Source organism: Eulemur rufifrons, chromosome 8 (genome assembly GCF_041146395.1).
Source record: "Eulemur rufifrons isolate Redbay chromosome 8, OSU_ERuf_1, whole genome shotgun sequence".
NCBI lineage: Eukaryota > Metazoa > Chordata > Mammalia > Primates > Lemuridae > Eulemur > Eulemur rufifrons.
The window spans coordinates 77,164,364-77,182,338 of NC_090990.1; the positions used below are offsets into that span (position 1 = coordinate 77,164,364).

General features: G+C 36.3%; 1 protein-coding gene across 1 annotated transcript in view; it reads right to left on the bottom strand.

The window, feature by feature from the left end:
• The window catches only part of DPYD (dihydropyrimidine dehydrogenase), a 799,420-nt gene that overhangs the window by 257,137 nt on the left and 524,308 nt on the right, over positions 1-17,975 (bottom strand). Inside the window, exons 15-16 of the mRNA XM_069478264.1 lie at positions 13,770-13,838; positions 5,279-5,362 (exon numbers count right to left, since the gene is read on the bottom strand). Of these exons, the coding sequence (XP_069334365.1) occupies positions 5,279-5,362; positions 13,770-13,838 (153 nt within the window). The remainder of the gene's footprint in view (positions 1-5,278; positions 5,363-13,769; positions 13,839-17,975) is intronic.

The window sequence follows — 17,975 nt, forward strand, 5'->3', positions numbered from 1 at the left end:
GTCTTCCCTCTGATTATCATTTTGGAATGTTCCATTCAAAGAAATCATTGCTGAAATAGTTATTCACTATTTAGTAATTGTACCTATAATGAAGGCATTTAAACCACTGAACAATTAGAATCCTACCAGTGCTAGGGAAATAACATCTTTGTAGCCTCTTGGACCTGTAAGATAAATATATCTAAATGCATTGACAGTGATTTAAACTCTAGGTCACCAAGTTTCAAATTAGAGTGTGCATATCATCTCTACCTTTAAATCTTTTCATATATGGCATATATTCTTCTTCTTTCCTCATGGAATGTTGGTTGATTGATATACCTAACTATATATTGATAATATATAACTAGTTCATGAATTAGATGTCATTTGAAATAGAATTAGAGAGGTGGTTTCTATTTGGATAATTTCTGTTGAGATGGTATGAATTCCAGGCTGAAGGAATAATAGCACACAAAAAGGTATGAGAACCAGGAGTACCCCGGGTGTTGTACTGACTTTTCCAATTTGACTTGAGATTTGGATACAGCCAAATGACACAGTGGGAAACGCTTGACAGAGCACCATACAAGGGATGAGTGACACGGCACTGAAGTTATGGGCCTTGCTAGTTGATTACCTAGACTTTTCAGGTCCCTAATTTCTATCCTATATATAACGGAGTTGAAGTGGAAAGTCTTTAAGTTGCATCTCAGTTCCAAGAGTCTGTGCTTTACTATGTCCCATCATCAACTCAAGGAAAAGACATAAACAGCTTGTATGAAAAGTAACTTAGGGAAAAAGTTTAAAAGCTTTTGATTTTCTGATGGCAGAAAAAAAATCATTTCAAGAGGATTACATAACTAGTTTTGAAAGGTCCTATGAAGCATTCTCTCTCTTGCTCTTGTTTCTTACCATGTGAAAGATAACATAGAGAGGCAAGCATCTTATCCCATCTCCCACCCCACTCCCAACCCCCAGTTAACGAATTTTCTTTTGTTTGCTGATGGAGGGTCTAAGAATTAAAGGCACTGCTGGCCAAAGAAAGCAGCCCAGAGACCACAATATCAGGAACCCAGAGATTCAGCAAAACTCCTGGGAAGGATTGATCTCAATATTTAAAGTCTGACTCAGAAAGACATATACTAATCAAACCCATGTTTGAGAATGAACATTTATTCTTAGTCAAATGTTTGCCACTACTTACATGTACCAGAAACAGTGTCAGAGGAGACTAATTAAGCTCTAACTCCTTCCTGCTACATGACAATGCAGGCCAAGCATGGCTATTTCTTTCCATTGTTTCAAGAGAAGTAAAAAATAGGAATTTTTTGTCAAATCTACCTATTTTTGGTAATTTCAAAAACAAAACAACAACAAAAAGTTATTCAAGGCTTATTCAGCACTGGTCTGAACTTGGGTGAGAAGCTCCTACAGGATAGAAGTAAAAAACTTTAATATAATTTTAATAGGATAAAAAAGGGCTATTTACTCAATGTGGAAAGAACATTTAGGAAAAGGAGAAGACCTCAAAAAGTTGCCATTTTAGCTGGATTTTATAGAATTTATTATAGTTCAATTGCATTTATAAAGTAATATGCTGTACAGGAATGTATAGATTTAGATAATTACATGTAGACAACTTTAAATACGAATGCTAAAGCATCAGAGAAGTTCCCTTAGTTCCAGGAGACAGAACCTAAATGGTAGGTTCAGGTTTGCTTATGTTTTTTTATATAGAGAGAAATGGAAATTTAGAAATACAAAATACTTTAGAGCTAACTTAGTCCTACACTTAATTTTCAGTTAATAATGATATTTAACACTGATATTGAAATACCTACTTATTAGTAACTATTCTAGACACATTCCCTATATTCAGGCTAATATGTAAATCAAAGTGCAGGCCCTAGCAGCCACTGACCATATCTGTGACCTGGGAAACCCAGGGACCTCAGTTTTGCAAAAAATGGAATAAAAACTCCTACCTCAAAGGGTTTTTGTGAGGAGAAAAAAGAGTAGCATTTTTTTTTTAATGTTGCAATATAACTTTGCTTCTTGGGAATGAACACAACCAAAACTGGACCATATTTTCACCTTTGCTTGAGAATCAAAGTTTTTGGGCACACCATTAACTAAAATAGAAGAGAAGGCTCTAGTACAAAAGACTAAGGATTCTACTTTAGCCACTTTAAGTACAAGATGTCAATTTAACCAATCATAGACTTTTTGAACAAGTGCTACTTACATACTCATTTGTCAAATAAAGTAAAATATACTAAGAAGTGAGCAGCATTGGTTGATGTATAAGCAATTAGGAATGATATAAGTAAAACACTAACTTTATGCAGGTTAAGGAAATATTAAAGTGTTTTTAAAAAGAGCAGCATAATATGCATTCATTTATTTCTTTAGTTGTTTTTGTTTTATTAATGCTCTTTAAGGGTAGTTTAAAAATAATATATGAGCCTGCTACCTATAATATTAACATTCACAGAATATTAAAGCTGGAAGGGTATTTAGAGATCATCTAGTTCAAATACTATATCTTAAAAATGGAAACATGCTTCAGGAGAGTAAGTGGCTTGATCAATGTGACACAGATGGTAGATGGAAAGAATACAGAATGCAAATGCCTTTAAACACTTAGCAATGCTGAAGTACTTACAATTTTACATTCAGCTTCACTTTGCAGGAAATATACAATACGAATTCCCAAGGTCAAGTTGAGATTCTCTTTATTTCTACAAATTTTATAAATAAATATGATGCCTATACATTATAGAGATGAAAGCCTTCCCTGTTCATAAATTTCATAATTTTTAGTCACTTCTTATATTTATATATATAAAAATGTAGATTACACACAGGCAAATCATTTAGGTACAAAGACAGTTTTCATCATTTATTAAATATTTGTGAGATAATATTTGAGATAAAGGATAAAAAAAAAACAACAGGTGTTTAGAGAGGAGCCTGTACTGTACAAGAAAGTGTTTCTGGTAGATAAATACTCTAGCCATGGAACCAATGCCAGTGTCTCATTCATGAAGCAAATGTTTATCAGGCTCTTGCCAACACATACAGCTCTGTGCCTGGCACGCAGGACATTTTCAACAAATGGGATGCAAGATCACATTGCTATGGGGAAGAGGAACTGGAATGGCTTCTCAGTCTCCCAACACTGAGTACAAATTCCCCATCCTGCCAACCTGTTCAAGACTTTTAGGGAGAGAGGAAGAAGCAATGGGAACAGGAGGCAGAGAAGGGGGGAAAGGAAATAGAGGGAAAGCCAACTAGGCCCAGATGTGTTTATGCCCACTCCACTTTTAAATATACATTTTTAAAAAAAATACATTAATATTCTTCCTTCCCTCATTTAAAACACTGAACATTTATTTGTACTGAGGAACAGTAACAATTTAAAATATGTTGAAGCAAAAATGATTAAATTAGCTTTATTTTTCAATTATATAATTTATGGGAGAACATTATTCAAAAGAAAATTTCTAAACTTGGCTGGCAGGAAGAACTGGTTTCAGTTTTAGAGATTATTAACTAATAAGTGAAATGGAAACGTTCCTAAGTTTCCTTCAGCCAAGATATCATGGTGTTTGGATCATGTTTTCCAAGAGTTTTTAGAAATCTTAATGATATCTCTGACTGCAAAATTTTAGCATTTGGCATTCTCATTTAGCCAAAGGCTGTGCAAAACTTGATGTGGCTAAGTAATTCTGTAGAAAGGATAATCCTAAGACACTGAACAGCTGGGTGAGTTCAGATGTGTTCATAGAGCCAAAGCTTACTCCGAAAAATAAACTCGGGTGGGATTAGGGCAACATTTTCAAAATAATTGTCATATTTGTGGCAAGGGATAAATACTGAAATGCATCCTTCCTTAACAAATTATAGTCAATAGATTTTAATTATTTATAGCTGTTTTTACCTATATAATTAAAAAATATTTTGTTTCTGAAGTTCAGAGACTGTGAAATGGGGAAAAGGACCACCTTGACTTGAGAAGGGAAGAGTATACTGGCTCAGACCCTGTTCCGGGTGTTCTTTTAGGAGTCTTCCTCATTTTTATCATGTTACAAATCTTGACACACGGTTATCTAATCATGTAACTCATAAAAGTCATGATTTGATATAATAATACCTTCCTCCCACTGGATAATTCTGAGTCTTGGATCTGTTACTACACTTACTGATCTTCTGGGTAACCTGTTGTGAGTGGAACAGAGGGGAGGATATACTTGAAGAGTATTTGACTAGCCCCTCCTCCCCTGCTGTTACATAGGATGGTTTCTTCCTAAGTCACAAATCTCTTCTGAATGTTAATTAAATATTTACAAAGTACTTTTAAATCCTCCCTGAATGCTAACATGAAGATAACAAACTATGTTCCTTTGAATAAGCAGAAAATTTTGCCTTCTCAAATTAAGGGCCCCTGAGTTTAATTTAAATCAATTTGATGACTTGAGAGGAAAAAAAAAAATTGGGGCACCTACTATGTACAAAGCCCTGTGCCAGATGTGGAGATAAAAGTAAACTTTCCAGGACTAGAAATCTGTCAGAAATTACAACATTTCATATTATTTAATTCACATCATTTCCCTCTGGGCTTAGAAGCTAAATTAAATGCAAAACACCCACCTTTTTAGCATTAAGCTTTTACATTGCTCCTTAACATACAACACTGTACCTAGTTACATAAAGATGCAGTATTTTCTATATATTAACATATTATTCCACATTTTATTCATTAGGTTTTTGAAAGTATTTTAGTATGAAGTTTCCATTTATTATATGCAAAAACAAAAATAGCATCAAAGTCTTTTTGTAACTCACCAGCCACTGTTAGGGAATAATGATCATATGCTAAAAAATGTAAAATGCAATTTGTGCTGTGCCCCATTTACTACAAAATCACTACGAACGATGCGTTTTGTATACTATATTGCTCCAGGGAAACTGGATCAGCATCAGGAATGAATAAAGAACACCGCATTTGAAATCAGCTAATTCTGCTTCAGCGCTTTTAAAAACTATTTGTTACGATATTACTTCCTGTCAAGCACATAATGTGATATTTTCTTCAATAAAACTAACAGTTGCTGTAATTTCAGCTTCCCTCATTTTCCACTTTTTAAGCACTAAATATTTAAACAATGCAGACCTGGAAGTCTCAAGCCAGTCATCTGATCCACGCATCTCCTTGCTTAAGGTATAGTAAGTATCCATACGGGGCCTGTTATGTCAGTCTAACATACTTAGTGGCAGCTGTCGAAGTCCTTACCTGCCCGCAGGCCAGGCCCATTCCTCTTTCTCCCATGCCATGTGGACAGGATAAATTTAACTCCAGGGCATCTGCTCCAGAAGCCTTTATAACATAGAAGGAAAAGGAAAGAAAAGGCAAAGCTTTATGTGTATACCGATATGCTTTCACTGTTGATAAGTCAACAAAGGTCACATTTGTCAAATCTTAACTGTTCTGTTTTCTGCCTCACAGCTATCTTGTAATGTATATTTTAATTCTCTCAAATTAAGGTGTACATAACAACAACAAGAAGAAAATATTTATTGAGTGCTTATAAGGGGTCACTCACTGCTCTACATACTTTGTATTTGTTTATCCCTAATTCTCATAATCCTTGCATTATTATGATACCAATTGTACAGGCGCAAGGGAACTGAAGCATAGGGAGGCCAAATGACAGACTGATTATTAAGTGACACAGTGGAGATTTCAACTCAGATCTGTTTGACATCATTTACTCTTTCCTAAACAGCTTCTGTTTTTATGGAAAAAAAAAATAGAAATAACAACAAATAATAATAAGAAATCTTAATTCTGGATAATTTGACACAGGGAATAAGCATGCAAAGAAAAATGTAGTTGGCTAGCTAGAATGAATAAGTAAAATTAAAAACGTGTTTAACCAAAAATAAATTTTTTCCTATTTAAAAATAGCTCATGCTAAGAAACATGAAGTATTGATAGTTTTCTCTTACTTTAATTACTAAATAAGAATCCTTCTTATATAAATCATTAATTCCTTAGCATACAAATACTGTCAAAATGAACAAAATAATTCACTCTAAGCATTCTTAGAATACTTTGAGAATCTTAGAATTCTTCAAAAGTCTTCTGTGAAAAACTTTAAGAATCAACAAAATATTTTGAAATTATAACACAGTAATTGAGGGATGCAAGATAAACTAAATGATTCAAATTTTATATTTTTTGACCTAACTTCTAGAATTTCTCCAATGCCACAATTTTTCTTTGAAGTAAGGGTGACTAGAAACTTGAATTAGTTTCAATAATATTATAACATGTCTATCACATCCTGCAAAGGCTTTATTTTCACTATTTTCCATGTACACTGCACCTTTCTTTAGGCCAATAGTTGTTTCTTCAAGATTTCTCTTTCCTTCCTGTTTATTCAAGATTTTTGCCTATTTTTCCCTGCCTTATAAATTTTAAGTAGGATCTCAACGAACTTAAGAACTCCGGTTAGTGTTAGCTATTGCTCAGTTGACTTTCTTGCCCATATTTATTCATTAGTGACTCTGCTTTTTCTTCTGCACATTTGTGAAAGTCCATTTGATCATTGAGCCTGTTTTTTTTAACATGGTCTCATTATGGTTTTTGCTTCCCTAATCCAATTTTAAAATGCTTCATGTTATTGGAAAATTACTGTAAATCATGCTACTTTTTTCCTGCTGATTTGGTAGCGTGCACAAAGCACAGCCTGCTGAACTCTGAGTTCTAAACGTAGGTCCGCAGCTAAGGAAATGGGGATGCTATCGGCCAGAAGGTAGCTTTCTTTGTCTTCAGCTGCTCAAGTGTACACTGTAGATAATACAACCTGTCTCAAAACCATGTCATGTGGTAATTATCAGCTTAATTAAGAGATTGTACATTGCAATTATGTATAATACTGCACATTTCTTATTATTTCTTAGTTACTTTAAATATTTCCTTTTAGACTTATTTATTTAGCTGTAATGCAGCAATTAATAGCAAATCAATTCAACAGTATCTTGGATTAGATAAGGTTTAGGTGTCATTTTTATACATATTTACATTATGCATATTTCATTGCAAACTTACAATTGGCTACCATAGCAGCTAATAATAGCTAACATTAATTAAGCATTTACAATATGCCAGGTACTTTACTATGCCCTCTGTACATTTTATCTTACTTCACTCTTACAACAAATCTAAGACAGAAGATATATTATTGTTCCCATTTTACAAATGATAAAATTGAGGCATAAAAATTTCAAAGGATTCATTCAACATCCCACAGCTTATAACTCAGAGTACGGTCTTAAACCCAAGTACTTTGAGCCTAGAGCCTGTGTTCTTACCCACTACTATAATTTATTAGAAATCACTTATTCTATGTCTGGAGTTGTTATAGTGTATTAAGAAAAACATAACAGCTTGATATCCATATAGCTTCTAAGATTGAAATAAAAATTAAAATCTTTTAAAAATCATCTGTCCAATATAAAGTCTTCTCAGTGACTAAATGTTAAAATTTCCCCAATATTATATAAATATACAAACATCCACCCACCAAACACACCGGGAAAAGCCTTTGCAATGAGCATATAAACTTCAAAAACTGAGACAAAGCTGCTCATGGTGACACCAAGAGAATAGGAACATTTATGTGGCCTCTGCTTGAATATTCTTATCACAGGATACATGCCACCTTAAATGGCAGTTAATTCCATTTCCAAGCAACTAAAACCATTCAAAAAGCCTTAATTGCTGAATTAGCATGAAATGTTAAATTAACTGAAACTGGGCATGCATTCTGACTCCTGTTAGTCACAAGCTTTTTAGTTGAGTCACTTAGCCCAGAGTTTATTCTACCTCACGGAAATGATTATAAACTAAAGTAACCTAGTGACGGCAGAAACATAGGAAATACATTGTTTCTAATTTCCTACATTATCTGTTTATTGTCCTTCCATCTATATGAAGTAGAGTGTGGACTCTGGAGCCAGCTTTCATGGGTTTGAATCCTATTTTTACCATATCCTCGCTGTGTAAACTTGAATACATTATTTAATTACTTTTGCGTCAATTTCCTCATCTCAGAAAGGTGAGTACTAACTCATAGGGTTGTTTTTGTAAGGTATAAATACATTTTATAAAAGTAAATGACTTGGAACAATGCCTGGAATGTAGGAAATGCTATAAAAGTGTAAACAAATACTATCTATCTACCTATCTACCCATCTATCTAATTATCTATCTACCTATCCATCCAACTAGAACCTCTGACTCACCTTTCCTCTGCCTTGATCTGAAAAGGATTTAAGATAACTCATCTTGTCCTACGTTATCTATACCTCACTGGAGAAAAGAAAAGGAAAACTATTTTGAGGAATTCTTGGAACAGTGGCAATGGTATAATTTCTAATATTCTCCGAATCACTTTATAAAAACTCTCAGAAAGACTAGAGTGGCAAAACCACAAACACTTGTGCAATACACACAACAAAATCAGCTCCAAAGTTCTTCTTCTTTCTCCTTTCCTCACCTCTCCCTTCTTTTCCCTTACCTTCCTGATCAGTACAGTTCTAAAGTCACTGGGTGGGACAGAGCAAGGTCGGTGACTTGGAGCATCTGAGGAGGAGCTACCCAGGCCCAGTGAGGGGTGTCGGAAGCCTGGCAAAGCGAGAAGGATGTCTCCTGGCGGGGGACATGGTTTGGTGTATCAGAGCCCCCGTGCAGAGGGGAGGCTTCCATGGGCAGAGGGGGCTGGCAGAGGACATAAGCACTCCAGCAGGGTGGGGACAGGGTACCGTGGTGGAGCATGAAAGGCACAGTTCTTTGATTCTCTCTTAATTTCTTCTGTTAAAGGAATTTGTTGACTTTCCAAGTAGAAATGCTGTAATCTAGTCTCCATTATCTACAACTGGAGACACAAGTTCTCTGGGATGATACAAGTTCTCTCTGAGGTAAAACACTGCACTGGCCTGGGCCCCACAGAACACAAAGTCTCTGATCTCCACCTGGTGTCCACCTCACTGCACTCCATTCTGTCCTGTTTACCATCGCTGGTCAGGGACTTACATCCAGCTGGTCCTACATATTTCTGACATGTGCTTCTGTCTGCTTCTTACCCCAGCCTATTTGAGATTTCTTAACTCTAACACCTATTTAATTTCATGACCTACTGCTGCCTGGATGCAGGTAAAAAAGTGATAAGGACCTGGGTAATAAGCGCTGTATTTTGACTCTGCTAGGAATACTGTAGCCACCTGGTTTTGGTACCTGTGCCTCTTCACTGGGTCTTCCTTGTCTCATCCCACTAATTAACGATGGTCAGACCCTTGTCAATCCCTTATCAAGTACCTGACTTAAAACCTTCAGTTTTGGATCTTAACCATTTCAAGCTCGTTGTTGCCAAATAAAGTACCATTCTTCCCATTTACTCTGAAATGGCTTCCTTTTCTTTGTTATATGGCAATACTTGAACTCTGTACATCTTTTTTACTTCATTCAACAAATATTGTTGGTGGGCAAAGCCCTGTGCTTGGAATTAGGGATTAAGCAGTGATCCAGACCGGGGTAGCCATCCCCACGGAGCTTGCTTTCTACCAAGCAGAACAGAGTAACCACCAGCAATGGCTAAGGACACCATTTAAAATCACCGCATCATTAAATGCTACAGATGAAAAGCAAAGGCAGAGGTAGATCCAGATTCTAGGGAGCTTCAATAATTTTGAAAATACTCTTTAATAAAAAATATAAATAAAATTTGTAAACACAAAATTAGATACAAGGGCTTGGAAGTAGCCTGTGCAAGTAAGTGCCCTGAAGCTTCGGCTCCATTAACTTTATGGTAACCTGGCCTCTGAAGACAGGATCTTAGAATGTAGGACAGGGAGGTTTAACCCACCTAGCCGGAGGACTCTGGGGTGAGGAAGAGAGAACATTCCTTGAGGAAGAGAGAATATTCCAGGCCCAGGGAACGGCAAAGGCTCTGAGCTGGAAATGTGGCAGTTTCGAATTTAGGAAAAATGGAAAAGAATTTGGGTTGATCGAGAGCAAGAAGATCAGTGGAGCTACTGTAGATAAACTTGGATTAGGGTGGCAATGATGCATATTGGGCCACATTCAATTTTACACTTATTCAAATTTGATGGCCTTACTTGTCACCCAGACTTTTGCAACCAGCTCAAAGGGGAGCCCCAATCCTTGTTGCTATCCTCACATCTCCTGTAGTAAATGTCAACTCTTATGGACTCAAGATGAGAGCTGGGCTAGGTCAAAGCCTACAATGTCCCTGTCAAAGTGGGAGCTCCAGGAGCACCAGTGCCCAGGCCTGACCAAGAGGTTCGGTCCTTTCCCTACAATCCTGGGTTTAGATGAAGCATCACACCATGTGGTGTGGCATATGGCTTCCCAAGCAGCTGCCCAGAGGAGGGAAGGCACATAATGCAAAAGTGCAGAGGAAAGTAGAGCCCTGTGGTGTGAATTTTGGCCAATGAGAGACAGGAGAGGGAAGGAGCCGGTAGATACATTCCTCACCCTTCCTCTCCTCTAAGCTGCTGTGAGGCAAGATGATTCCACCATGCAGTGGGATGACACGCCACTTCCTGCCCACATGACTGAGCAAAGGGCTCTATTTCCTTGTGAAATTGTGGCCAGCTCTGTAATCTACCATTCTAATACTTACTTTCCTTTTTCTCCTCTCTCATCTTTCTTTTTTCCCCACTCCTTACTGCTCTGAGATTGTATCTTTCAATGAAGCTTCTAACATTAACTTTGACTCAGGCTCTGTTTTCTAGGCTAATACACATTAAGAAAGAAATGGATTCAAGATCTTTTTAAGACCTAATATTATGAGCCTTCAGTAATGACTCTATTTGGTATATATCTGGTTGCTATATCTTATTCACCTTTGTTTTGGCTGCCTGAGGACTTTACACATAGTAGGCATCTCATAAATCTTCTTTTGCATGGAATTGGAATAGGTTATCAATGTTCCAGAAAAGTAGGAGAGCCTGTGATCAGATACCTGGACCAAGAAAATTTGACAGAGCCTAACAATGCTACTGATTTGATATCAAACTGGAAAAACTTTTCTGGAGGCTGCATCTTTTTATGGTGCTCAAAAAAACATGACAAAGTCAAACCAGGTTAAAGAATGGATAAGACATCATAAGCATGTGAATTCTAAGGTTAGAGTAAAAAGGAAGATTTGGTTCAGTGTGTTTGATAAAGAAGATAGACTGGACATACATTAACTTTTACAAACAATATTCTGAATTTACTATATTTTATGAATGTACCCAGGTTTATTTTATTTTTTTTAACTACTCACTGTCTTAAATGTTTACTCAAAATAGTAAAATAATATGATAGGTTCTGGTGAAACAAACAAAAAATAATGACCCCCTCCTTGTGAAAATTTTATTTCTAATAGAGTTTCTCAGTCTTTATTTTTTTCATGTGTTTGTAGAGCTGTAATTGTCCTGCTGTTCTAAATGTATCATTCCTGCTTTCAGATATAGTAGTAAAAAGCTGATAGCAGGTTTCCTCAACTTTCTATTGTGTAATTCAAGAATTAATCTACCATAAGGAGAAGAACTTCATAAACTTAAAGGATAGTATACAACATCACATCAAGTCATTAGCTCAACTTAAAACAGTTGGCATGCTAGTGTGATGTCTCTGATGTTTTGCATCCTGATCACCGCCCCCAAAGAAATGTACTTTCAAGTGGCATAGTAATTTTGGCATGAATAAGTTTTTGTTGGTTTGTTTCATTTTTTCTTTCTTTCTTTTTTTTTTTTTTTAACTTTTTTGGAGAAGGGATCTGTTGCCCAGGCTAGTCTCAACTCCAATGTTCAAATGATCCCCCAGCCTTGGTGTCCCAAAGTGCTGGGATTACAGGCATGAGCCACCACTTCTAGCTTGTTGGTTACTTTAAATGTGGGCTCTTCTACTGTAAGAAAATCTGTTTTAATCTGTTATGAAGCATGTGCTCATAAAATCAAAAACAAATACTGCTTCTAAAAACTGTTACTGGGTACCCCCCTACCAGCTGTGATGGGGGCACTGCTTACTGCTGCCCTCCAAGATGCGAAGGCCTGGGGCTAGTCCCTTCGTGGGATACTCCCAGGCTAGTGCAGATCCAAGATTATATATAGCGAAGATTTTTATTTTTTAATTGATACCATCTACAGATTGACCTTCTTGCTATGTAGACTGGTCTCCTGTGGAGAAATTTCACAGACTGAATGAATGGAAGGCATACATTTTTTTCTCCCTTTCTTTTTTTCTTCTTTCCTTCCTTTCTTTCTTTTATTTTTTGCTATCTAGTAATTAGAAAGTGATATTAAATAAAACTGCAATTAAAGATATGAAATGTGAAAAACATCTAAGTTGCCAGTCTGTTTATAATTAAAGGCTTTTGACTTTTTATTTCGAGACAAGGTCTTGCTCTGTTGCTTGGGCTAGAGTGCGGTGGAGTCATCTTAGCTCACAGCAACCTCAAGCTCCTGGGCTCAAGCCATCCTCCTGCCTCAGCCTCTGGAGTAGCTGGGACTGCAGGTGCGCGCCACCATGTCCAGTAAATTTTTTTCTTATTTTTGTGGATACAGGGTCTTGCCATGTTTCCAAGTTGGGCTTTTGACTTTTTAAACATAAATTTACCTATTTAAAAATTAATGTCCAGTACTGAAAAAAACAATTTTTTAAAGTATTTTATTCTTACAGAAAGGCAGAGAAGCAAGCAGCGTGATAAAGTCATTCATCATAGTCAGCTTAAAATTGGCAAAGCTCACGCCAAGCACAGGCTCTGTGGAAGATTTCATGGTCAATTAGGTAAATATATGTATAAAATGGACCCAGCACAGAAGATCACAAGGCCAATTACTGATCATGTTTAATTTCACCCCCCTAAGTCCCAGAAGTAATTTTTTCCCCTCACAGTTTTAAAATATCCAAATAAAATGTACAATCAATATTTTTAACACTGTAGAGAGCTTTATAATATTTTATAATGTAGAGTCAATTAGTTCATAAGTATTTTTAGATTTAGTGTTCTATATTATCGAGAGGTTTTCAAGACCTCTAAGACCAGCTGAGACCGTCTGGACAATTTTCCATGACAGCATGATGGACATAAGTGTATAATTTTAAGTATGTATTTTTTTATTTGAAACACAAATTTGAGGCACATGGTTAGTTGTTTGCATTTATGTGGGATTCAATTTATATTATAGAAAACCTGCTGACTAGTGTTCCATTCAGGAGCATTCTGTCCTACTATTTTATGCATGTCTGTATTCATACTAGAATAGTATTAAATGAACCTTTTATACTTTAAATATTCAAGACTTTTATATTCAAAATTTCTTCTCTTACTGTCAAACTAGTTTGCCTAAAGGCAAAGTAAGATCAAGTTAGACTCTCAAAGGTAGAATTAAATTTTATCATGGCATCCATCATAATATACAGTTTGCTTAATATGCAAATAAAGAGTGTATGGATTCAGAGAATAAAGGATTTTCTAGGTAGTGTGTGAAATCCAAGGGACCGCTTTTATAGAATAGATTCTTTTAAACTTACATTTCCATCATTTTAATGAAAATACAGGGTAAACAAATTATAATAGAAATGTTTTAAGTTACATTTTCAATTCAATTTTACCTCTTCTGTATTATTTTTCATGGCAGCTCTTTATTTAAAACTAATAAAATAGGAGAGAAAAAATAAAATAAATATATACTAAAGAAATCATTACCTCAGCCATTTTGGAGAGTTCCATCCAGTCATTTTTGTTGTAACTGCACATGATGCTAGCAATCAGAATCTTTACAAAGAAAAAGGAGAGAATGTAAGTTCAAGCTGTTATGCTGTTGTACACAAAAATGTATTAATATTTACTTATATGCATTTATAATTGCAAACTATATGATAAAAATTAGTTTTTAATCTGCTGAAAAATCAATCATTAGAAAACAGTAGGGCATTATAGTGAATCACAGGATGACATTTGGGGCTACAGACTTGTTAGGGACTTTCTTACTCACTATCTGTGGACACTTGAGCAAGTTACTTAATTTTTCTGATCCTCAGCATTCTGTTTTGAAAATGGAGAGAATACTGACCTTGCCTTGCTCTAAAAATGGCAATGGGAATTACATAAATCTGTGTGCATGAAGGGGTTGTCTAAATTACGCAAAACCATAGAAATGTTTACTAATATAATTACTGGTATAGCTAAAAGGTTTTAAGTGATGGAAAAGAAAAAACATAATGTTTCCTTCAATCATAACTTACTATAGTGTGCATGGTACTTTATTCATAATGCATTATAGTTTTAAATTTTATTAAATATTGATTTAATTACAGTCTTACAGAAATTCTATAATGGAGGTTATATAGAGTAGTAGTTACTAGAATGTGCTCTGAAGCCAGACTCCAGGTTAGAACACTGACTCTACCACTTATGTGTGGCCCTGAGCAAGGTATTTAGTTTCCTGATTGGTAAAATGTAAATTTAGTATGGCTTACTTAGAAAAGTAATAATAACACGAATGTTTATAGCAGCACAATTCACAATTGCAAAGTTGTGGAAACAACCCAAGTGCCCATCAATACATGAGTGGATTAATAAAATGTGGTATATGTATACCATGGAGTACTACTCAGCCATAAAAAAGAATGGTGAACTAATACCTCTTGTATTAACCTGGCTGGAACTGGAGACCATTCTTCTAAACGAAGAACCACAAGAATGGAAAAACAAAAACCACATGTACTCACCACTAAATTGGAATTAATCGAACAACACTTATGTGCACATATGGAAATAAAACTCATCGCAAGTCAAGCAGGTGGGAGGTGGCAGGAGGGAATGAGTAAATGCACACCTAATGGGTACAATGTACACTATCTAGGTGATGGGCACACATAACTTTGACTCAAACTGTACAAAAGCAGTTTTTGTACCTGTAACCTGTAATACTCTGAAATAATAAAAAAAAAGTAATAGTAGAAATTGCTAAGAATTATATAGCTCTTATGATGCCCTAGGCACTGTTTTAAGGGTTTTTATGTTCTGAATATTACTCTTCCCATTCTACAGACGACACCCACGCACTGAGACATAAAGGTCACATAGCTAATAAGCAGTACAGCCAGGATTCAGATCCAGGCAATGGGACTGAGAATCTGTGCGTATAATCACAGGGTTTTGCTGGCTAAAAGTAAGTAAACAATACATGTCAGTAATTACTTTTTGTCATTACTATTTCAAGAATACAAGATGGAGACCCAAAGAGTTTGTGCCAAGTCTAGAGTCACAGACTCTAGTGGTGGATAGAGTCCACTAAAAGCCAGTGTGCTCTCACCACATACAGCCTTTTTATTTATATGAATGAAAAAAACAAAGATACGCTGTGAAAATCAGATGAAAATTGTGACCCTATAGGAGAGAGTTCTGAAAACCAGGGAGAGAAGACTGTCTTTAATGTGGGGTTAATTTCTTTCTCCTGATAGATCATAAACTCCACGGGAGCTGGGACCGCTTGCATCATTCATCACTTTACCTCGCAATACCTAGCACGGTGTTAAGCACATAGCAAAGACTGAAGGAATAGATGTCACAAGGGGTTTAGGAGCAGGAAGTTGCTTTATCAGCCTATCTTTTTAAGAAGATTAAGAAGAAATGATTATCATGGGTTGGAGAAGGGAAAAATGAACAATTGATGCAAATTCCTGGCAAAGTATTTTATGAGTTGGACTGAAAAGTGATTAGGGCTGATGCAGGTGTGGCTCTTGGATCAGATGTCATAATACACAGGACTGGTCAAGGAGGAGAGGGAGCATTTAAAAAAAGAGGAAGCAAAAGAACTGAGAGCCTGAATCTGAGTCACTGAGAAAATCACAGAACATAAGTCAGGTAAAGGTAGAAAAATGATCAGAAATACAGAAGCCAAGAGAAACAACAGATTTGGATAGATTTCTAAGAGAGAGGAACAAAGAGAAGAAACTAAAAGCAGATGGTGAATAGAGGAAGAAAATTAAACATGCCTAATTATTGTCGGTTGAGTTTAGGACTCAACTTTTGTGTCTAGTAAGGTTGCAGCTTTTGAGTATTTGGGAGAAAAATGAAAGAATATTTGTTCCATGGCCTTTCCTCTAAGGGTCAAAAGAAGTGAAAGGTCATGTTCCAACCTTCATTTGCAAGCAGAAAAGGGTCACCAGTGTAATTATGCTGCTTCAGTTAGAGACGCTCTTTCTGCCTTTTCCAAGTGATCTAGGAGCTCCAGGATGCTTCCCCTCCACTCAAAAGGACCAAGGAGGAGTATCAAAGGGACAACAGATCTTCTAGGACTAGACCTAATACCTCTAGGTGTAGGTATCCCTTGCATTAAAAAAAAAAAATATATCAAGGACCCCATTTGAAAGCAAAAAATCCACTGGGAGGAAGCCTGGGGGCAGGTGACAGTTTCCTATTGTCTTCAGTGGCCTCAAGGCAGAGGTCAAGTAAAAAACAAATTATAAAAAAAAAAAAAAAAAAAAAAAAACCCTGCAAATCTAAGGATTTAGGGAATGGGCAGAGCCCTGAGGCTTGTTTCTAGAACTTCAAGGGCAGAGTCAGATATAGAGATACAGATTGGAAAAAAAGATTTTAGCCATTAAATACTAGTTCCCCAGTAGTGAAGCTGACAAGCAATAGACAGGATTTTTAGAAAGTTTTATTACTTAAAATGAAATAAGATAATAAGAACAACACAACCACAAAAAAGCATGACACCTCCAAGCATGACAGAATAACTCCCGAATTCACATCCCCGTACAAATATAAAGTGGCCGCTCAATCAGTACAGTCACATGTAATCCTCTTGGCCAACGCCCCTCTCAGAGCGCCATGGAGGGTCCTTTTGGTGGGCCGGCTCCAGCCAGGCAGATGGGCTGACCAAATGAATGCACTGCCCTGCCAGGACGCAAGGCTTACTAGCACTGACAGCAGGGTATGATATATGCTCTCAGCTAAGGAGTAACATTGTTCCTCTTTTCTAAATGGCAATTTTAATTTTGATAAAGCTGTTTTTGCTTCAAATTTATATTGATTGTGCCAGGGTTGGTTAAAATCATCATTTACCCTATAGGTTGCTGAGAATCATGTGGCACTACAATTGGGCTTGAAGAAGGGAAAGAAATATATCATCCAGAGAATCGTCCAGGACATTGAGAGAATCCATGCCATCAAATGCTTGTGGATGCAGTGGCTGGATATGACTGGGTGGCCTCTGATTGGAGAGGAGTACCCACAAGTGGGAGAGATACATTATGTTAAGCAGAGGTACGTTGCAATTGTATGCTCTGAGCAACCAAGTACTACTTTGTTCTCCTTTCCCCATTTTCTGAAAGCAGACTCTTACCTTCTTGCCCCCAAAGATGAGAAAGTACCCCCCATTGGGCTAATCATAGGGATTGGTTATGCAACTCCCATCAAAGTCCTTCACTGAAGCTGGAAAGTAAAAGCTCTTTTTCTCCTTGGTCCCTAAACTGGAATGAAGTGTGCCCAGAACTGCTAGAGACCACTGACTGCTTACTACCCCAAAGCTAGGTACACTAGGTAAAACTAAAGCAGAGGCAGAGGAAAGTGGAGGTGCAAGACAGTGAGAGAGAATCCATCTTGCAGCCACTTTAAGGCTAGGTGCCTCATTAACATGTCTGTACATTTTAACTAATAAATACTAACTTTTTGTCTTAAGAGAATTCAAGTTATACTCTGGTTTCTATCACTTAAGAGTCTTAAGAATTACTACATACAAAATTAAAAATGTCACTTTTGAAGTAACTTTCTAACCAATTTTTTAAGTTAACTAAATTTAACTTTCTACAACATTTAAAAAATGTTAAATGGTCTAAGCATTCTAAATATCCTTATCTAAAACCAAAGGATGGTTTGTGAAAATATACTATGGCATTCTAT